This window comes from Hemitrygon akajei, chromosome 9 (genome assembly GCF_048418815.1).
Source record: "Hemitrygon akajei chromosome 9, sHemAka1.3, whole genome shotgun sequence".
NCBI classification, from domain to species: Eukaryota; Metazoa; Chordata; class Chondrichthyes; order Myliobatiformes; family Dasyatidae; genus Hemitrygon; species Hemitrygon akajei.
Window position 1 is genome coordinate 104725764 of NC_133132.1, and position 23483 is coordinate 104749246.

General features: G+C 42.8%; 1 protein-coding gene across 12 annotated transcripts in view; it reads right to left on the minus strand.

The window, feature by feature from the left end:
* The window catches only part of mlip (muscular LMNA-interacting protein), a 97637-nt gene that overhangs the window by 38331 nt on the left and 35823 nt on the right, over positions 1-23483 (minus strand). For 10 of the 12 annotated variants that reach the window (XM_073056709.1, XM_073056708.1, XM_073056710.1 and 7 more), the window contains 6 exons: positions 20771-21154; positions 15680-17392; positions 10024-10092; positions 991-1062; positions 814-900; positions 649-708 (listed from right to left, as the gene is read on the minus strand). In XM_073056709.1, coding sequence (XP_072912810.1) covers positions 649-708; positions 814-900; positions 991-1062; positions 10024-10092; positions 15680-17392; positions 20771-21154 — 2385 coding nt within the window. Of the gene's footprint in view, positions 1-648; positions 709-813; positions 901-990; positions 1063-10023; positions 10093-15679; positions 17393-20770; positions 21155-22110; positions 22236-23483 lie in introns of those variants that run through there. The other 2 variants (XM_073056717.1, XM_073056720.1) reach the window with 2 other exon arrangements.

Consider the following 23483-nt stretch of genomic DNA (forward strand, 5'->3'; position numbering starts at 1 on the left):
GCTTTCTATTATCAAAATATTTATACTGCATAGAACTTTGAGGTTAGTCTTCTTGCAGGCAGCCACAAAATAAAGAAACACAATAGAGCCCATATAAAATAACCCACGCAACAAAGTCTGTTAAGCACCCAATGGGCAAAAGAAAAACAAATGGTGCAAACAATTGTAAAAAGTAAATAAATAACACAGAGAACATGAACTGCAGAGTTCACAAAAGTAGATCTACAGCCACAGAGCCAGGTTAATGAGTGAAAACTGTCCAGGAGCCAGATTTGTTGGCTGAAAACTCAACATGTTAGGAATAGCTTCTTCCTCTCCCAACATCAGATTTCTGAATGAACTTTGAACCAACCCATGAACACTATCTCACTATTTTTTGCTGTCTTTTTGAATTACTAATATATATATATAAAATATATGAATAAATAATATATGACATAATATATACTTCCAATTGCAAATATAGTGATTTTATGATTGCACTGTACTACCTCTGCAAAACAGCAAATCTTATGACATACGTATGCCAGTGATATTAAACCAGATTCTGATTCCAATTGTAATTTTCTGTAAATAATGTTTCAGTACAAAGCAACAGCTCAGCAGTTTTACCTCAGTTCTGTATATCATGCAATATCACTCACGTACTTTGTGGGCTTCAGAATCCAGTGGTCTCGGCGGGGATCTGAGACTGGAACCTGTGCAGTGCTGGAATAGAGTGAAATGGAAAGATATGGTTGAACAATCATGCAGATTTGATGAGGAGAGGACAGGAGAAAACAAAGTAGATGTTTGCTCAATTTATTATCTTACCGATGGCAATGGATCCTCCAGTACTTGCTCAATAGTGGCGTACAGTTCCTCAGACTGCTGCCTGAGACTTCCAGGCTCATAAAGGAACTGTGCAAAGATAATCAATGTTATACACAGTGACTGTAAAAGCAATAAAAATAAAGCAATTAATGGTGATTAACAGTCTATAAATCCTACTTGCGAATGCATTTCCTTTGATGTGCTTTGTGTTGTAGTTTCTCCCAAGTCATTGACTGCTTCATCGATGGCCTATAAAGATTCAGGATTGTTATTCTTCAGTATAAATGAGAACAAAATTATTGCTACTCCAGATCTGATAGAGCATGAAAAACACAATAAGCATAAAGAACTCAATAAAAGAATCACAATAAATAACCTGATTGAAGTTTCCTACAATTATGAAGAGATTGTCTAGATTCTTGTTTTGTATTGGGCTGATGATACGATAAAGCACTCCCAGTGAGTCCCAGCATTGAAAGGAAAAGTGGCATCTTCATCAATAACACTCAAAACAACCGTGAACATGAAGATCTATGCTGATAAAGATAATGCTGCATTTCAGTTGTTTCTTGAGCCAGAGAGTGGTGACTCTGGAGAATTCATTGCCACAGGCCAAGTCACTGGGTATATTTAAAGTGCAGGCTGATAGGTTCATGATTAGTAAGGGCGTCAAAGGTTATGGTGAAAAGGCAGGAGAATGAGTTTGAAAGGGATATTGATCAAATTTGGAACAGACTCAAGGGGCCGAATAGCCTAATTCTGCTTCTATGCTCTCACCCTCTCACCCACACAATGGGCACAATTTACAATCTCTCTATTTCCCTCCGCAGATGCCGCCTGACCCACTGAGTTCTTCCAATGTTTTATACATAGCTTGAGATTCCAGCACCTGCAGTCTCTTGTGTATCTATCTCAAAAAAATCTTCACTGGTATTGGTGTTGGGTTGTTATTGTCACACATTCTGAAATACAGTGAAAAGCTTTTAGCTGCATGCTCTTTACTATAGTGGACAATTCATGCACTAAATAGCATCAGTTCAAAGGTTTGGGGCATAGATAGAGTGAACAGACTTATTCTTTTTCCCAGCATTAGGGAATCTAGAGGACATAAGTTTAAGATGAGAGGGGAGAGGTTTATTTTCATTTTATTTTATTTATAAACGGTGTAGTATAGACCCTTCCAGCCCAATGAGCCACACCACCCAGTAACACACCTATTTAACACTAACCTAATCACAGGACAATTTACAATGACCAATTAGCCTTCTAACCAGTATGCCTTTGGACTTTAGGAGGAAACCAGAGCACGTAGTCACAGGGAGAACATACAAACACCCTACAGATGGTGCAGAATTGAATTCTGAAATCCAGAATGCCCCAGCTGTAATAATGTTGTACTAACCCCTACAGTGCCATACTGTCGCAAGTAATAGGAATAGGAACTTGAGGGGCAATGTTTTTACACAAAGTGTGGTATGTACATGGAATGAGCTGGTAAAGGAAATGGTTAAGAGAGGTACATTAACAACTTTTAAAAGTTAGTGGAATGATGCATGAATAGGAATGCCTAGTTTATGGGCCAAACCGACAAATGGGACCAGCTTAGATAGGCACCCGATGAAGAGTCTTGACCTGTAATCTTGACAGTTTATTCCTCTCCATAGATGCTGCCTGACCTGCTGAGTTCCTCCAGCATTTTGAGTGTGAGATTCTGGATTTTTAGCATCTGCAGATCCTCTTGTGTTTATATGCAGCATCTCGGTTGGTATGAATTGGTTGGGGAAAAAAGGGTTGGTTTCTGTGCTGTTTCACTCTATAACGTTGTTAACATGTGTGAATAAAAGATGCTTTCCCACAGCAGATTTGCTGTTGTTTTGGAAGAAGCCATTTAGTGGCAATAAACCTTTTAAAAGATCTCTTATGATACATCGACCTTATGTGCTTGCTTCACAAGCTCAATGCAATTGAGCCTACTAAATAACTATCTATCACAACGAACTGCATCATGTACTTTCCAAATACAGTGGATTCCAATTAACTGGGACACATCCAGACCAGTTAATGCAGCTGCCCCAATTAGCCCATGTTTCATGGAAATAGTTAAAAAGGTATAAAAAAGATAAACTATCATTTAAATGAGTAACAAATTGTGTATTTAAATGAAATACAGAACAATATAGAAACAATCAATACTACTACAGTACTAGTTCTGAACAGACTTATTCTTTTTCCCAACATTAGGGAATCTAGAATTACCTGGGGCAGATAATGAGCTGCCTTTATACAATGCTGTCAATGATTGCATCCTCCAAATCTTCATTTTCATTGCAACATTCAAGATGATTATCAATACCTTCAAATCCTTCATAGTTCCTAACTTGCTGAAATAGTTTCATTTTCATACCTGGCCATTTCTGGCATCACCAAGCCTGAATGCTTGAAATCACAGTGAGCAAAACAGTTCCGAATTATCTTAATTATTTTGTGTTTTATATTTATAATTAATTTAGATCACCTTGTAGAGATTTGTTTTCACTTTGACACAAGAGAGTCTTTTTCTGCTGAAAAAAGTCAAACTAAGTCCACTGTGAATTAGTGTTATAAAACAGTAAAACATGAAACCTTTCGGGGGGGGCGAATACATTTTATGGGCACAGTATAGTAGACACAGGGTGGTGATCGAAAGGACCAGTAGTTGAAGGTCTACGATTAGTGGTGTTCCACAGGGATCTATACTGGGTCCTCTGCTGTTCAAGATGTATAAATGATCTGGATAAGAATGTAGATGGGTGGGTTAGTGACTTTGCAGATGATACAGAAGGGTTTCAGCCCAAAACTCCAACTGCTTGTTCATTTCTGTGGATGTTGCCTGACCTGCTGAGTTTCTCCATCATTTTGGGTTTGTTGCCAGAGATTGGTGGAGTTGTGGATAGTGTAGAAGACTGGCAAATAATTCAGTGGGATATATATCAGTTGCAGATAAGGGTGGAGAATGCCAGATGGAGTTTAGCTCAGACAAATAAATGTGAAGTGGTGTACCTAGTAGGTCAAATGTAAAGAGACAGTACACCATTAATGGCTTTAAAAGTGTTGCTGAGGACAGGGACTTTGGGGTCCAAGTTTGTAGCTCCATGAACGCAGCTATACAGGTTGATAGGATGGTTAAGAAGGCTTATTGCCTTTACTAGCCGAGGCACTGAGTTCAACAGTCAGGAAGTTATATTGCAGCTTTATAATACTCTAGCTAGATCCATCTGGAGTTTTGCAAACATTTCTAGTCACCCCATTACGGGAAAGATGTGGAGTCTTTGGAGAGGGTGAAGGATGCAGCCTGGGTGATGTGTACTATAATGAGAGTTTGGACAAACTTGGGTTGTTTTCTCTGCAGCGGCAAAGGCTGAGGGGAGATAAGATAGAGCTTTATAACATTATGAGAGGTATAGATAGAGTTGACATTATTTTTTTCCCCGAGGTTGAAATGTTTAATACCATAGGGTATGTTTTTAAGGTGAGAGGGGATATAGTTAAAGGGATATGAGGGCAAGTTTTTTTTAAACAGAGTGTGGAGGGTGCCTGGGTCATAATAGAGGCAGATACATTGGGGAATTTTAAGAGACATTTAGATAGACACATGAATATGAAGGAAATGGGAGGATATGGACATTGCTTAGGCAGAGAGATTGGCTTAGTTAGCTATTTGATTAATTCAATTGGTTCTGCATTACATTGTGGGCCAAAGGGCTTGTTCCAGTGCTATACTATGTTCCATGTTCTATGTTCCATGTTCTGTATTCCACTTCATAGCAAATATGAAAGCAATATTGACAAATGCAGGAAACCAGAGGTCCATGAGCCACTTCTCATCAGGGGATCAGAGGAGGAGAGGGTCATCAACTTTAAACTTTAATAACAGTGTTATTATTTCATATCATTACACTCCCTACCACAACACTTACAAAACTCTCCTTCACTCCGCTTTTGGAAAATCAGATCACTCTTTGATCCTGCTTTTGCTGACGTACAGGCAGAGGCTGAACCAAGAGACAGCCATAGTTAAAACCATCAACTGTTGGTCTGGCCAATGGGTCTCCATGCTGCAGGACTGCTTCAATGACGTCAAGTGGAATGTCTTCCATGATGAGGACGTCACTGAGTTCACGGACGGAGTCATGTGCTTCGTCCAGAAGTGCATTGACGATGTTGCCACCAGAAGTTGGTCAGGGTCTTTCCGAACCAGAAACGCTGGATCAATAGTTCCGTGCCAGCAGCACTTACCGCGTGACATAAAGCTTACATCGCCAGCAATCAGCAGGAGTTCAAGAAAAGCAGCCACAATCTGCGCAAAGCTGTCAAGGCAGCGAAACAACAATACAGGGACAAGATTGAGTCAAGATTCACAATGAATAGCACACGTGACTTGTGGCAAGGGTTGCATACCATCACAGACTTCAAAGCCAAACATAGTGGTGTTGCTAACATTGCGGCCTCTCTCCCAGATGAGCTCAATCACTTTTACGCTCGGTTCGATGTCGCTAACTCTGAGCCTCCGAGGAAAACCTCCGCTACAACCTGCAACCTGGTCATCTCTGAGGCCGAGGTATGCAGATGTTTCCAATGAGAGGACAGTCGCAAGACTGCAAGACAGGATCCCATCCCAGGGTGAGTACTCAAGATGTGCGCAGCACAAGTGGCAGGTTAATCTCTCCCTCTCCCAGTGTAGAGTGCCCTCCTGCTTCAAATTATCCACCATTGTCCCTGTACCAAAAAAGATCAAGGCAACATGCCTGGAAGACTAGGGTCCTGTCACACTCACCTCAATAATAAGCAAATGCTTTGAGAGGCTAGTCAAGGATTACATCTGCAGCTTGCTATCACTCAAACTGGACCCCCTGAAATTCACCTACCGACACAACCGATCGACAGATGACACAATAGCCACTGCTCTACACACCGTCCTTACACATCTGGAGAAGAAGGATGCTTATGTGAGAATGCTGTTCTTGGACTACAGTTCAGCATTCAACACCATAGTTCCATCCAGGCTCAACAGGAAGCTCAGAGACCTCAGCCTTCACCCTGGCTTGTGTAGCTCGATCCTGGACTTACTGTCAGATCACTGGCAGGTGGTAAAAGTGGGCTCCCTCACCTCCACTCCTCTGACTTCCCTCACCTCCACTCCTCTGACTTCCCTCAGGGCTGTGTACTAAGTCCCCTCCTTTACTCCCTGTATACCCATGACTGTGTCACCACCCACAGCTCTAATCTGCTAATTAAATTTGTCAACAATACTACATTGTTTGGCCTTATCTTAAACAATAACGATGTGGCCTACAGGGAAGAAGTCATCTCCCTGACACAGTGGTGTCAAGAAAAGAACTTCTCCCTCAATGTTGCAAAAACGATAGAGCTGGTTGTGGACTACAGGAGGAATGGAGATGGGCTAACCCCTATTGACATCAATGGATCTGGGGTTGAGAGGGTAAACAGGTTTAAGTTCCTCGGCATCCACATCATCGAGGAACTCACGTGGTCTGTACACACTAGCTGTGTAGAGTAAAAGACACAATAGCACCTCTTTCACCTCAAATGGTTGAGAAAGTTTGGTATGGACCCCCAAATCCTAAGAACTTTCTACAGGGGCACAATTGACAGCATCCTGACCAGCTGCATCTCAATTAATCGCAGGATTCTGTAGAGAGTGGTGTGGACAGCCCAGCGCATCTGTAGTTGTGAACTTCCATAATTCAGGACATTTACAAAGACATGTGTGAAAGAAAGGCCCGTAGGATCATTGGGGACCCGAGTCACCCCAACTACAATCTATTCCAACTGCTAAACACAAAGTACACTGCAGATGCTGGGGTCAAAGCAACACGTACAACACGCTGGAGGAACTCAACAGGTCGGGCAGCAGGGCCCCTGCCCCCTCTCTCTTCAGCCCGAAACATTGACTGTTCGTTTCCAAAGATACTGCCCGACCCACTGAGTTCCTCCAGTGTGTTGTACATGTTGCTATTCCAGCTGCTGCTGTCCGGGAAACAGTACCGCAGCATAAAAACCAGGACCAACAGACTCCAGTGCCGCTTCTTCCACCAGGCCATTAGACTGATTAACTCACATTGACTTGAGTGTATTTCTATGTTACATTGACTGTTCTATTTATTATAATTTATTATAAATTACTATGATTGCTCATTGCACATTTAGACAGAGATGTAACATAAAGATTTTTGCTCCTCATGTATGTGAAGGATGTAAGAAATAAAGTCAATTCAATTCAATTATGCATGTCCTGGGCCCAGCATGTAAATGTATTTACGAAGAAAGTACATCAGCACCTCTACTTCTTTAGGGATTTGTAAAGACTCAGCTTCTAACTTCAATAGACTAACTTCTATAGATATGTGGTGGAGAGTACATCGACTGGATGCATCACAGCCTGGTATGCAAACCTCAATGCCTTTGAATGGAAAATCCTGTAAAAGGTAGTGAATAAAGCCTAGTCTATCACAGGTAAAGCCCTCCCCATCACTGAGCATTTCTACACAGAGCATTGTTGCAGGAAAGCAGCATCCATCATCAGGTCACCCCCACCACCCAGGTCATGCTCTCTTCTTGCTGCTACCATCAGGAAGAAGGTACTAAAGTCTCAGGACTCACACCACCAGATTCAGGAACATTCGTTACCCCTCAGCCATCAGGCTCCTGAACCAGAAGGGATAACTTCACTTGTCTAATCACTGAACTCTTCCACAACCTATGGGCTCACTTTCAAGGACTCTTCAACTCATGTTCTCAATATTTATTGTTTATTTATTATTATTATTATTATTATTATTATTATTACTTCTGCTTTCCTTTCTCTCTTTTTGTATTTGCCGATCTTCTTATCTTTTGTTCATTGGTTGTCCGTCCTATTGATGCAGTCTTTCATTGATTTTATTATGATTGCTGGATTTATTGAATATGTTCACAAGAAAATGTATGGTAGGGTTGTATATGGTGGCATATATATATTTTAATAATAAATTTATTTTGAACTTTCAGAAAATGAAGTATATTGAAAAGGTCAAACAATAGCACAAAATGAATGGCAAAAGACATCTCAATACGTGTTGACTTAATTAAGTATGCATCCCTCTATGTTCAACTCAAGAATATTTCTCCCTGGAAACTGCCGGCAACAAATGTAAACAATGGCAACCAACAATGGAATAAACTGGTAACGCTCAATTTAAGACAACTGTATATTTGAATGAGCTTCTGTAATACTAATAAACTCTCCTCTCTCTGTCTGTCTCTCTCTCTCATTCTCTCTCACTCTCTCTCTCCTCCTTCTCTCCCTTCCTCCTTTCTTGTCGATTTTGTGTGTTCTTGATTCCATTTGTAACAGCACTATGGAAAAGCACATAGGAAAAGTGTAGTTACTCTATCAAGTGATTTTGTGCATTTTCTGACTGATGAAAAAAACTGCCTTAAGGATGCCTGTACACATACATTATCCAGGGACAGACTTGTGTAACATCAGAGGGCGTGCTGAGGAGGACCACTATAATGCTACCTGGAGTGGAGGACTTTAGACATGGGGAGTGATCAGATAAGCTATGCTTGTTTTCTCTGAAGCATAAAAGGCTGAGGGGTGGCCTGTTAAAGAATATAAAGATAGCACTGTGGCATAATGGGCAGCTAGCATAATGCTGTACAATGCCAGCAATTAGGGTTCAGTTCCTGCTGAGATCTGTAAGGAGTTTGTAAGCTCTCCCTGTGACTATGTGTGTGTTTCCACTGGGAGCTTCAGTTTCCTCCCACACATACAGCTTAGGGTTAGAATATTGTGGCCATGTTATCCAGGCACCAGAAGCATTCTGACAATTGTGGGCTGCCCCCAGCACATCCTCGAACTGCACTGGTCACTGAGGCAAACGATGCATTTTGCTATATGTTTTGATGTACATGTGACAGGTAAACCAAATCTTTAATTATGAGAAGCATAGACAGGGTAGGCAATCACAATCTTTGCTAGGGATCTCAAAACTAAGAAGGCATATGTTTACGCTGAGAGGAAGGAGTTTTAAAGGAAATCTGGCAGATGAGCATTTTACACAGGGAGGGGTTGATATCTGGGATGTGGTGGAATTAGATACAATTAATAAGTTTGAGACATTTAGACAGACAGTTAAATAGACAAAGCACAGGTGGATATGGACCTGATGCCTTTCTCTATGGACTGAAGGAGGAGGAGGAGACATGATGGGTGTAAGAGGTGAGAAGAGGCATAGATCAAGTGGACAGTCAGCACATTTTTCTCAGGGTAGAAATGGCAAATACCAAGGGAGCATAATTTTAAAAGTGATTGGAGGCAAGTATAGGGGGGGGGGGGTGGATGTCAGAGGTAAGGTTTTTTTCTATGTAAGGATTAGGACCTGATGTCAGAGGTAAGGTAATGTTCTATGTAAGGATTAGGACCTGATGTCAGAGGTAAGGTAATGTTCTATGTAAGGATTAGGACCTGATGCAAGAGGAACGATCTGGAGTAGGAACCAGTGGGGAAGGGGAGTGCCACAGTATTGTAGTGGGTTGCACGATTCTATTACAGCTTGGGGCATTCTGGTGTTCAGCATTCAATTCCAGCGCCATTTGTAATGGAGTTTGTACGTTCTCCCCATAAATGTGTGAGTTTCCTCCGGGTCCAAACTACCAGTTAATAGGTTAACTGATCATTGTAAATTGTCCCTTGGTTAGGGTTGAATAGGTATGTTGCTGGGTGGTGCAGCTCATTGGGCCAGAGGGCCTGTTACATGCTGCATCTCTAAACAAATAAAAAGAATAAAAAGGTGAAAATGACCAAAATGCACACTCTCTCTTAAGACTTCAGCTACATGATTCAAGCTGCGACAAAACTAAAAGCAACTGAGTAATACATTTCCATCACTTTCTATTGAAGAATAAAGTGCTACCAGAAGAATTGGTGACTCAGATGAATCCAACTGAACAGATAAAATTGAGAGGATATTTAACTTAGCACAATTATTCATTCGCTAACAGTATTGTTCACTTTGATACTGGCTTAGTCATTTACTGTATGTCTGAAAGGTCCCCCCTTTGTTATCATCAGCCGTCATCAATTTGATTTACTACCTGTGCTTATAGAGTCATAGATATATATATAGCTTGTACTACAAAAGAGCGATTTTTGTGGCTGGCACTGACCTTCTGATCCAGTAGTAGTGTGTTGGTGGGTATTGCTGCAAAAACCTTGTAACTTGACTTGATCTTGTACTGTAGAAGCCAGGAAGAAAAGGATGAAAAGATGAAGTGGGCAGGGAAAGTAAGAGATACAGAAAAGGAAAACAGCAAAATAGGAATTACTGCAGAACAGAGACGATCATAGGTTATAGCACTAGATTTGAATGAAGTGCGGAGTACTGAGAGGGTTAATGCAAGCAGGCTTTTTCCAGTGGGGTTGGGTAAAACTGGAACTAAAGGTCATGGATTAAGGGTGTAAGTGGAACCTGAGAGGGATCTTCTTCACTCAGAAGGTGGTGAGAGTGTGGAACAAGCTGCCAGTGGAAGTAGTGGATGTAATATAGGTACAGTTTCAACATTTAAGAGAAGTTTGATAACTACATGAATGGAAAGGGTGGGGGCAGCTATGGTCCAGTTGCAGGTCAATGGTATTAGACAAAATAACATTTCAGCATGGACTAAATGGGCTAATGGGCCTGTTACTGTGCTGTACTATCTATGACTCTATGACAAAGGTCAAAAATGTTGTAGGCCTCAAATTCATTAACAGTAATCCCTGGAACAACAACACACACAAAATGCTGGTGGAACACAGCAGGCCAGGCAGCATCTATAGGAGAAGCACTGTTGACGTTTCGGGCCGAGACCCTTCGTCAGGACTAACCGAAAGGAAAGATAGTAAGAGATTTGAAAGTAGTGGGGGGAGGGGGAAATGCGAAATGATAGGGGAAGACCGAAGGGGGTGGGATGAAGCTAAGAGCTGGAAAGGTGATTGGCGAAAGTGATACAGAGCTGAAGAAGGGAAAGGATCATGGGAAAGGAGGCCTCGAGAGAAAGAAAGGTGGGGGGGAGCACCAGAGAGAGATGGAGAACAGGCAAACAGCTAAATATGTCAGGGATGGGGTAAGAAGATGAGGAGGGGCATTAACGGAAGTTAGAGAAGTCAATGTTCATGCCATCAGGTTGGAGGCTACCCAGCCGGTATATAAGGTGTTGTTCCTCCAGCCTGAGTTTGGATTCATTTTGACAGTAGAGGAGGCCATGGATAGACATATCAGAATGGGAATGGGACGTGGAATTAAAATGTGTGGCCACTGGGAGATCCTGCTTTTTCTGGCAGACCAAGCGTAGGTGTTCAGCGAAACGGTCTCCCAGTCTGCGTCGGGTCTCACCAATATATAAAAGGCCACACCAAGAGCACCGGACGCAGTATACCACACCAGCCGACTCACAGGTGAAGTGTCGCCTCACCTGGAAGGACTGTCTGGGGCCCTGAATGGTGGTGAGGGAGGAAGTGTAAGGGCAGGTGTAGCACTTGTTCCGCTTACAAGGATAAGTGCCAGGAGGGTGATCGGTGGGAAGGGATGGGGGGGAACGAGTGGACAACAGAGTCATGTAGGGAAAAATCCCTGCGAAAAGCAGAAAGGGGGGGGAGGGAAAGACGTGCTTGGTAGTGGAATCCCGTTGGAGGTGGCAGAAGTTACGGAGAATTATACGTTGGACCTGGAGGCTGGTGGGGTGGTAGGTAAGGACAAGGGGAACCCTATCCCGAGTGGGGTGGCGGGTGGATGGGGTGAGGGCAGATGTGCGGGAAATGGGAGAGATGCGTTTGAGAGCAGAGTTGATGGTGGACGAAGGGAAGCCCCTTTGTTTAAAAAAGGAAGACATCTCCTTCGTCCTGGAATGAAAAGCCTCATCCTGAGAGCAGATGCGGCAGAGACAGAGGAGTTGTGAGAAGGGGATAGCATTTTTGCAAGAGACAGGGTGGGAAGAGGAACAGTCCAGGTAGCTGTGAGAGTCTGCAGGCTTATAGTAGATATCTATAGTATAGACAGATAGGCTATCTCCAGAGATGGAGACAGAAAGATCAAGAAAGGGGAGGGAGGTGTTGGAAATGGACCAGGTAAATTTGAGGGCAGGGTGAAAGTTGGAGACAAAGTTAATGAAGTCGACGAGCTCAGCATGCATGCAGGAGGCAGCGCCAATGCAGTCGTCAATGTAGCGAAGGAAAAGAGGGGGATGGATACCCGTATAGACTTGGAACATGGATTGTTCCACAAAGCCAACAAAAAGGCAGGCATAACTGGGACCCATACGGGTGCCCATGGCTACACCCTTGGTTTGGAGGAAGTGGGAGGAGCCAAAGGAGAAATTATTGAGAGTAAGAACTAATTCCGCTAGACGGAGGAGAGTGGTGGTAGAGGGGAATTGGTTAGGTCTGGAATCCAAAAAAAAGCGAAGAGCTTCGAGACCATCTCGGTGGGTGATGGAGGTATATAGGGACTGGACGTCCATGGTGAAAATAAGACGGTGGGGGCCAGGGAACTTAAAATCATTGAAAAAATTCAAAGCATGAGAAGTGTCACGAACATAATTCTTTCTCCCGAGGCCTCCCGTCCCATGATCCTTTCCCTTCTCCAACTCTGTATCACTTTCACCAATCACCTTTCCAGCTCTTAGCTTCATCCCACCCCCTCCGGTCTTCTCCTATCATTTCGCATTTCCCCCTCCCCCCACTACTTTCAGATCTCTTACTATCTTTCCTTTCGGTTAGTCCTAACGAAGGGTCTCGGCCCAAAACGTCATCAGCGCTTCTCCCTATAGATGCTGCCTGGCCTGCTGTGTTCCACCAGCATTTTGTGTGTGTTGTTATTTGAATTTCCAGCATCTGCAGATTTCCTCGTGTTTGCACAGTAATTTCTGGTTTCATTCATGGCTTGGAATGGATGGCAGTGAATCAAGAGTCTGCACTACAGATTTATTTTACCATTACCATCAATGATGAACCTTTTTAAATGTCATATGAAATGAAGCAAGGGACCTTTCATTGAAATTTCCAAGAAAAACCTTAATATAGGAATCTCACTCATGTACTGAAGGGTGACAAGTCCAACATAGATCATCTATACCCCGTCTGCAAAAGGAGGAGGGTTGGACATGAAATGCCAACAGACTCTCCAAAGACCTCATCCCTGAGAGAGGAAGGATCTTCGAAGACTGGTTGCACCTGGGGACCACTTGCTAGGATAGAGGTCTCCATTGAGTTGCTGCTGATGGCCTGTGCCCAGTAGGGGTGAGGAACATTAGTAAGTATATACTGAAGATTAACGATAAACAATGTTGAAATGACTGAGACAAATTTTATGTTCATACTTAATTTGCGACCATCCCCAATGTAGGATTTTCTTTCAGGAGAAATCACCCTGTTTAACATGGGTAAAGATCCTAAAGTTTTTGCTCTCTCAGCTCTGTGAATAGACCTAGTTTCCCAAACAACTAAATGTCTCCTACAAATTACTCCAACGTTCTTCCACTCACTGTCAGCAAAAGCTCTGTCATAGAAAACACAAAACTTTCTTCAATGAAATTGTTTCAGTTATTTACAAGTCTTCTTTGGATTAAAACCTAAACTTTACCATTTCATTTTTGATATTATCTCCCTAGGAATCACATCATCTTGTTTCCTGTGCTCTCTCCACTGCCAGAAGATACCTGATGGTGTGATTATTTATTTCTCTAAGTTTCCCCCTCCCCCTGCTCTCTTTTCCCATTCCTCATTATGATTCCCCTTTTACCCTTTCTCTGCTCGTCACCCACCGATCACCTCCCACAAGTGTCCCTCCTCCTTCCTTTTCTCCCATGGCCCTCTCTCCTCTCCTGGCAGATTCCTTCTTCTTCAGCCCTTTACCTTCTCCACCAATCACCTCCCAGCTTCTTGCAGCATTTCCAACCTCCTAGCTTCCCCCATCCAGTTTCACTTAGCACCCGCCAGCTTGTCCTCCTTCCCCTCCCACAACTTCTTACCCTTCTTCCTTCCTTTCCAGTCCTAATGAAGGATCTCACCCCGATATGTCAACGGTCTATTTATAGATGCTGCCTGACCTGCTGAGTTCCTTCAGCATTTTCTCTGGATTTCCAGGATTTGCAGAACCTCTTGTGTTTATGGTACAATACAGAAACCACCTGCTATTTTGCTTCCTGCTGTATTATTGAAAGGGAATGTTCCAATCTCTTCATTTTTGCATAGTATTTTTTTCACAAAAAAACTCAGAGTTACTGGTCCAATTTGCCCATGCTGACTGTGTTGCCTAGCAATCTAGTTGCATTTGCCCGCATTTGGCCCATAATGATCTGACCCTCTCCTATCCATATACTTATACAGATGGCTTTTAAATGTTGCTAATGTACCCACCTCATCAATTGTTTCTGGCAGCTCATTCTAAATGCTGTACACACCACCCTTTCTGTGAAGAAGCTGCCCCTGATGTTCCTTTTTAAATCTCTCACCTCTGACCTTAAACCTCCAACCATTTGTTTTTAGCCTCCCCTCCCTGGGAAAAAGACTACATGAATTCACTGTGTCTATGCCACTCATGATCTTATGTACAGTACCTCTATAAGGTCACCCTGCAATCTCCAACATCCCAGAGAGTAAAGACATACACAACCACAACATTGCAATGATTGTTGTGAGGCACAGGGAAGAGTTTAGCTTTCTGAGTTTCACTGAGAGCAGTGTCACAGGGTGTTTGTCATGCTGGCCTTCATCAGTCAGAGCACTCAGCATGGGAGTTAGGAGGTTATTTTGGCATAATATATCAGAGGCCACACCTGAAGTATTGTGTGCAGTTTTGGTCACTCTGTTATAGGAAAGATTATCTTCAGCTAGAAGAGTGTAGAAAAGATTTTCCAGGATGTTACCTGTATTTAGAGTCCTGAGTTATAGGGAGAGGTTGTGTAGACTATGCGTTTATTCCCTGGAATGTAGAGGATTGCATCAGTAGGAGATTGATCATGAGTGGCATAGACACATAGAGGTGTAAAAAATCATGAGTGGCATAGAAACAATGTCAAAGTCTGCACTCTTTCTAGCTGAAGAGCATCTTTCCTGTAAGAGGTGACCAAATTGTACACAATACTCCAGGTGTGGCTCATCAATGTCTTACACATCAACACAACGTCCTAACTCCCACACTGACTGATGAAGGCCAATGTGCTTAACACCCTGTCTACCTGTGACATTCAGAAAGCTAAACTCTTCCCTATGTCTCAAAAAATCAATGCAGTGTAAAATGGTTCCTTGCTGGTTAATTAAAACATTTGAAGCACAATCAAAAGTAGTTTCAGGTGCTATTAGTGGTCAAATTGTGGGTTTTCTCCAGGTCGTCCAGTTTTCTCCCACAATTGAAAGACATACCATGGAGGTTAAATAGTCACTGTAAATTGTTCCATGATTAGGTTCATCGGGTTTATTGGGAGATGCTGGGGCGGCATGGCTCAAAGTGCCAGAAGGGCCTTCTACTAAATAAATAAATTAAGCACTGGATCTTGAAATAATAGCAATATTTAAATGCTGCCTTACAACAGATGAACACCAAACAATTCCAGATCATTAAATTCCTGAATTTAACACTGATAAGCATGACATCACAAGTGTCAAATATAAAATTCAGTGAGATTTCCATTTCTAAGAATTAGTTAAAAAGGAAACGTAGTTATTTAGTTTGAATTAAATCAGAACAAGACGAATTTATAGAATATTTCATGCAGGCAAGGCAGAAAAGGCCACTCAGTTTTCTTCATTATTTGTAACATGCAAAAGAAAGAGAGATGCAAGTACCTGTTGTTCTGGTTTCTTAGTCTCGGTGGGACGGGACAGAAATTGTGTTGGAGAAAACGTGCCCGATCTGGGAGTGGGTGATGATGGTGGAGGGGGTTTGACAGGATCAGGCAGTGGTGTGTGAGTGCTGGGGTTAAGGAAATGTCCTGCAGATTGAGCTGAAGTATTAACAGTGTCATTGAATTTAGCAGGAGGAGAAGGCTGGCAAGAAAGCTGTTGTGGAATAGGGGGTTTTGGTGAGCAAGAGTAATGCAAGGCGGTGGAATGGGAGCCAGGCTTCAACGGAGACAAATGAGGAGACGTCTGGTTTCGTGTGAGTGAAGCTGTAGAAGGATTAATATTTGAAGGAGTGGGCTTATTCGAAACAGAAGAGGAGGAAGATAACAAATTCACCAAAGTAGATGAAGAAGGTGAGGGTGGAGAAGGTGATGTAGACTGTTCTAAGGTAGGGAGAGTATTGAAGGGGCTGGTAGAAACAGAAACAGAAGAGCTTGTTGTACTCAGTGAAAGACGGTCAAACTTTCCAGGGCAGTAATTCAAGTTTGAGATTCGAGAGGTGGGAGGAGTCCTGAGAGATCTCCTAGAGGGCAGAGGGCATTCCTGTTCCTGTCGAATGGGAGGTCGGGGTGACAAAGAAGGTACTGGGCCAGGAGAAAGAACTCTGTGGAAAGAGGAGGGAGAGTGGGGTGAAATAGGGGGTTTTGAGTCATGACACAATGAAGATAGCATGGGAGTTGAGTTGGCTGCCTTCAAGGGACCAGCCTTGTGCTTTGCAGAAGGGCGAGGTGGCGGGGTCTGAGCTCTCTCTCTGGAACTATTTCGAGACCTTTTAGATAAAGGCGTAGAAGAGGAATGAAAGGAAGACGCTGCCAGCTTTGGGAACAGCGGAGAGGCAGAGGACCTTGGCAAGACCGAAGAAACATTTTCAGCCTCTCTGGAGGAGTCCTGGAAGGAAGCCCCTAGCTTTGGAGAAAATGTCCTGGCTCTTTGACAGGGAGGAGATGCATGTGAAGTTTGAGAAGTTGAAGATTTGATGGAAGATCCAGAGCCAATGGTGTGGACAGATGTGTTGGAGGAAACTATTGTTGATTGCCCTGAGGATTCTGATGATACTGGAGTTAGCTTTCCAGATCTTAAAATTGAAGTTAGCAATGACAACTGTGTTGGAGGAGAGGACACCTCACTAGATTTTGCAGAATTTGTGTGCAGACAAGAAGAGTCAGTCATTCTGGAACAGTGACAGGATGGCAAATGAGAGATGGGAGTAAGGAAATTCTGGCTGGAAGAACAGGGTGAAGGTTGAACGCATGTTGAGGAATCCACCGTGGACCTTGAAGAGGGCAGGGAAGAAGATGACCAGACCGGAGATGAATGCAAATCACTGCAGCTTGTAAAGTATGGTTGGGAAAGAGGGTAGGGAAGTGAAGCCGCTTTAGAGATTGTAACAGAGGGGTTGAAATGGGAGAGGGACTTGGTATGAAGTGCAGAAGGTAAAGAGCTAGAAGATAAAAAGGAGTTCTCAGTGGTGGACAAGAAACTGGACCGGGGCAAACTAGAAGATTTCTTTTCTGTGTTTTGACTGGAAATAAAATGAAGTGTAGCTTTATTCAATGCAGGTGGAAGGCAAGCGTGTCTCTTGTCAGTGGGAGTGCTATCTCCATTCTGAATTGTGGACGTTAGTAGATGGATACTGGCACTATGAGGAGAACAAGACTGTAAAGAGTGAGAAAAAGAAAGAAAATAAGTTACAGAAGTAATAATGATAATAAAAAGTATGCATATAAGACCATAAGATATAGGAGCAGAATTAGACCATTTGAGTCTGCTCTGCCATTCCATCATGGCTGACTTATTATCCCTCTCAACACTATTCTCCTGCCTTTTCCCCATAACCTTTGATGCCATGACTAATCAAGAACCTATCAATCACCGCTGTAAATATGCTCAATAACCTTGTCTCCACAGCTGTCTGTGGCGATGAATTCCACAGATTCACCACCAACTGGCTAAAGAAATTCCTCCGCATCTCTGTTCTAAACGGATATCACTCTATTCTGAGGCTGTGCCACTGGTCCTGGACTCACCCACTAAAGGAAACATCCTCACCATAACCATCTGTGTAGGCCTTTCAACATTCAATAGGTTTCTATGAGATCCAGTCAATTCTAAACTTCAGCAAGTACAGGCCCAGAGCCACAAACATTTCACTTATGTCATTCTCAGGATCATTTCCACCTACCTTCTCTGGACCCTCTGCAATGCCAGCACATCTTTTGCTTAGATAAGGGGCCCAAAATTGTTCATAATACTCCAAGTGCAGTCAGACCCATGCCTTACAAACTTACAGCATCTCATCCTCGCTCTAGTATTCTAGTCCTCTTGAAATGAATGCTAACATTGCACTTGCTTTCCTTATCACTCACTCAAACTGCAAGTTATCCTTTAGGGACTCTCGCACAAGAACTCCAAAGTTCCTTTGCATCTCTGATTTTTATTTTATTTTCTCTGCATTAGAAAATAATCTACACCTTTATTCCTTCTACAAAGTGCATGACCATGCAATGCCCTACACTACCCTCCATCTGTCACTTCCTTCCCCATTCTCCCAATCTGTCCAAGTCCTTCTGCAGACTCCGTGCTTCCTCAATTCTACCAGCCACTCCACCTATCATTATATTGTCTGCAAACCTGGCCACAAAGCCATCAATCCCGTCATGCAAATGGCGAAAAGAAGTGGTCCCAATACAGAGCCCTATATAACCTATATAACCAAATGCATTTCCACTCAGCTATCTCTTTTCAAAATGCCAGCTTTCTTTTCATAAGACCATAAGACAGGAGCAGAATTAGGCCGTTCGGTCCATTAAGTCTCTTTCGCTATTCCATCATGGCCGATTTTTTTATCCTTCTCAACCCCATTTACCTGCCTTCTCCCCGTAACCCTTGACATCCTTACTAATTAAGAACCTATCAAACGCCACTTTAAATAGACCCTATGTCTTGGCCTCCACAACCATCTATGGTAATGAATTCCACAGATAGGTCATCCCCTGGCTAAAGGTATTCCTCCTCATCACTGTTCTAAAAGGAATGTCCTTCTATTCTGAGGCTCTGTCCTCTCGTTCTAGATTCTTCCACAATTGGAAACATCATTTTCACATCCACTCTATCTAGGCCTTTCAATATTGGGTAGGTTTCAATGAGATTGCCCCTCATTCTTCTAACCTCCAGTGAGTACAGGCCCAGAGGTATTAAATGTTGCTCACATGTTAACCTTTTCATTCCTGGAGTCATTCTCATAAGCCTCCTCTGGATTCTTGCCAATGCCAGTACATCGTTTCTCAGATAAGGGGCCCAAAGCTGCTCCCCATATTCCAAGTTCGGTCCGACCAATTTCTCTAACTGCTTCTTACTTACATTTCTCGGCACAGTTCAAAACAGGGCTCATTAATGCCGTGTGAATTTCCTAAGTAAGCTCAATTACTGCACTGTCTGAAGGTGATTAATGGTGCATTGATCCAGAATTTCCAGTTTAACTCCTCCAACACTGCATTCCAAAGACAAATACTGCACACCAGGGGTGCCAGATTACTTGTGCTTGGAGGTCTTTTTTACAGGTATGAATAAAAAAATTAGTCTGAAATTGTTGGCAGAATTTCTAAGGGTAAGCAATGGAAAGAGTGAGCAGTTTCATGTTCCTGGATGTCAACATCAATGAAGATCGATCCTGGCCACAGCATATTGATGCAATTACAAAGAAGGCATGACAGCGGCTATATTTCATCAGGAGTCTGAGGAGATTTGGAATGTCACCAAAGACTCTAGCAAAATTTGACAAATGTACTGTGGAGAGCATTCTAGCTGGTTGCCTTACCATCTGGTATGGAGAGACCCACTGCACAGGATCGGAAAAGGCTGCAGAGGATTGTAAACTCAGCCAAAAGAATCATGGCCTCCCCACCATTGAATACATTTTTTAAAAGGTGATGTCTCAAGGTGGCATCCAACATTAAAGGCTCCCACCACCCAGGATATACCCTGTTCTCATTGTTACTATCAGAGATGGGCTACAGGAGCCTAAAGACAGACACTCAACATTTTAGGAACAGCTTCTTCCCCTCTGCCATCAGATATCTGATCAGACGATAAACCCATGAACACAGTCTCACTACTTTTGCTCTCTTTTTGCACCACTTACTTAATTTGAGCTTTATATATTTTTTATATTTATTATTATAATTTATATTTTAATTGCCCTGTGCTTCTGCCACAAAACAATATTTCACAGCATATGATAATAAATCTGATTTTGATTCTGAACCTACCAGTTCGTGAAGGCTGCTGGACATGCAGTGACATCAAATAACTTCCAAAACTTTATTAGACATAACTTGCAACCAGTGCCGTAACAAATCATACAAGCCCCATGAGAAATCAAATCACTCAGCAATTTTCATCTCACTAGTTTTCACTGATACAACATAGCAAGTGGTCATCATGGCTTGGCACGTCAACTGACCATAAGAAACGGCAGAGAGTTGTGAACACAGCCCAGCACCATGGAAACCTGCCTCCCTTCCATGGGAGTGAGAAGTCTACACTTCTCACTACGTTGGTAAAGCAGCTAGCGTAGTCAAAGACCCCATCCACCTCAGATATTCTCTCTTTTTCCCTCTTCACCAAGCAGAAGATACCAGAGCCAGAAAGTACATGTAATCAGATTCAAGGACAGCTTCTACCCTGTTATTATAAGACTATTGAATGGATCTCTTGTACAATAAGTCTACTTTATTATGGCCTTGCACCTTATTTTTGACATTTCAGCCTCGAGCCTTCTTCAGGACTGAAGGGTCTCAGCCTGAAATGTTAACAGTTTATTCCCGTCTATGGATGCTACCTGACCTGCTGACTTCCTCCATCATTTTGTGTGTGTTACTCTGGATTTCCAGCATCTGCAGAATCTCTTGTGTCATTGAAAGATTTCCTGTTGATTCACCGGTTTGGATCCCATTCTAGAATGAAGCAACCCAACACCAGATTCTCTTGAAAAGATTTGCACAGACCGAACAAATAAGAGAGCATTTCACCTACCTGAAAGAGTGATTCTTGCACAGCACCATCCAGCTTCTGCTCAGCATCTTGTAAGAAAGGGACCTTTGTTTTATCTTCAACAACATTTGGATGAACAAAACTGCCTTTGTCATCAGTGAAAGGATTCGGAGTCAAACTTGACAAAGACAATGCCGTGGCTGAGAGATCTACTCCATCTCCTTGAGAGAAACAATCACTGTCATTTCCATCTGAGTCTGTTAGTAAGACAAACTCGGCCTTGAAAATCCCCTGGATCTGTGAAGCCTCTTCAGCAGGCCCAAAGTTTCCTTCATTATTCAACCAGCTTCGGTTTGACGCTCCTTCTACAATGCCATCTTCCACTCTAAAACTTCCAGACTGTTCTTCTTCAGTAATACACAAGGGCTGCAAGGAAGATTTTCAAAAGGTCAGTTACCATCAACAATTAATTATACAATTAGGACACCATGGTGGGGTAGTGGTCAGCGTGACGTTGTTACAGCTCAGTGTGTTCCGGAGTTTTGAGTTCTGTCTATATTGAGTTCGTACGTTCTCCCGATGGCCATGTGGGGTTTCCTCCGATGCTTCAGTTATTAGGTTAATTGATCATTCTAAATTGTCTTGAGATTAGGCTAATGTTAAACAGGGGGGTTGCTGGGCGGTGCAGCTCATTTGGCTGGGTGGGCCTGTGATGAGCTATTTCTAAATAAAATAAAATAAAACTGTTCTCTGGGAAAATAACATCATGGTAATAGAACTTTTACGCACAAAAATGCAAACAGAGGAGACAAAATGCAGAGGGATCTCACTCAAGATTTCCAACATCTCTTGTGTAACTGCGGGGAAAAGATGACTCAGATAAAGCAAAGATACTTAGAGAGGGAGAGTGGTAGCATTATTAAATCCAATAGGCGAGACAGCATAAACACAAGAGAATCTGCAGATGCTGAAAATCCACAGCAACACACAAAAAATTGCTAGAGGAACTCGGCAGGTCAGGAAGCAACTACAGAGAGGAATAAACAGTCAACGTTTTAGGCCAAGGCTCTTCATTGGGACTGGAAATGAAGGGGGAAGATTCCAGAATAAGAAGATGGAGGGAGGGGAAGCTAGAAGGAGGGGGATGAAGTTGGAAGCTGTGAGGTGGTTGATGGAAAAGGTAAAGGCTGAAGAAGAAGCAATGTGATAGGAGCCGAGTGGACCATAGGAGAAACAGAAGGAGGAGGGGTGCCAGGAGTGGTGATAGGCAGGTAAGGAGATGAGGTAAGAGGCCAGAGTAGGGAATTGAAGAAGAGGGAAGGGAGGGGGAAAATAGCCTCCTATCCAATCAGTGCTAAATGTCAATGCATGGTCAGACATACCCACACTGGACTCATGATGCCCTTCTGCACCTCCCCTTTGATGGTAGTAATGAACAGAGGGCATGTCATGGTTGTTGAGGGTGCTTAGTGATGGACATGGTCACTTGAAGATGTCCTCAAAGGCGGGGAGTGTTGTCCCCTTGATGAAGTGGCTGAGCCTACAGACTCCTGCAGACTTGTAGGCAGAGGTGAAACAGACAACTTCCCAGCTGGTTGTATTAACAAGATGTCTTGAAAATTGTTTCCTAACAGATGATCTCCAGGATGGAATTGGAAATGTAGGAGGATGGCCACAAGGTGAAAATATCCTAGTTTAAATATCTTTATTCAAAGTGTCATTAGTCAAGACATCATTTCCAGTACACAAGTGTAAAGGAGAACAAAATAATTGTTACTCCAGATCTGATGTAGCCAAAGACTGCAATAAAATAAAGAAAACAATATTAAAAACATGATAAGTATAAATGCATGATAGCTTATATTCATAGATTGATCGTATATCCATAAAGTAACACTGGGCTGCACATAAGGTGATTGACGGGAAATGATAAAGTAGTGGTGCTGGGGGCTGTGGAGGGGCGAGTTAGTCGGTGAAGGTGTTGATCAGCCTTACTGCTTTGAAAGTAACAGTTTTTGAGTCTAGTGGTCCTGGAATGGAGGCTACATAACTCCTCCCTGATGCGAGTGGAACAAACAGTCCATGAGCAGGGTGGGTGGGTCTTTCATGATGTTACTAGCCCTTCGCCGGCAACTTTCTGTGTATTACAATATGTCCCCAATGGTGGGCAGGATAGTTCCAGTGATGGATCATCAGAGTGTTGGATAGTGTTCCAGCCCTGGGAATTGTTAGGCCGATATTCCAGTGTGTGGACATAAGTTATATTTAGCTGCTAGAGTCTGGAAATGGAATCTGACTCACCTACACTTACAGCTGATCACATGAATGGACCATTTTTAAACAGGAATGGCTTCCAAGAAGTGAAGGGCTTGCAGCCTTTTTTTTAAAGAGATTAGCTTTGTTTGTTACATGTACATCAAAACATCGAAACACAGTAAAATGGATCATTTGTGTCGATGACCAACACAGTCAGGGGATTGTGCTAGAGACAGTCTGCACATGTCACCATGCTACTGGTGCTAACAAAGCATGCTCACAATTCACTAACCCTAACCTTAATCCTACATCTTTCAAATGTGGTGCCCCCAGAGGAAACCCATGCAGTCATGGGGAGAACTCCTTACAAATCTTCAAAACATCTTCTCAAGACAATGTCTCAGAAAGGCTGCATCCATCACCCAGGGTGTACCCTCTTCTCACTGCTTCCATCAAGCAGGCGATACAGGAAACATAAGACACACACTTTACACTTTGC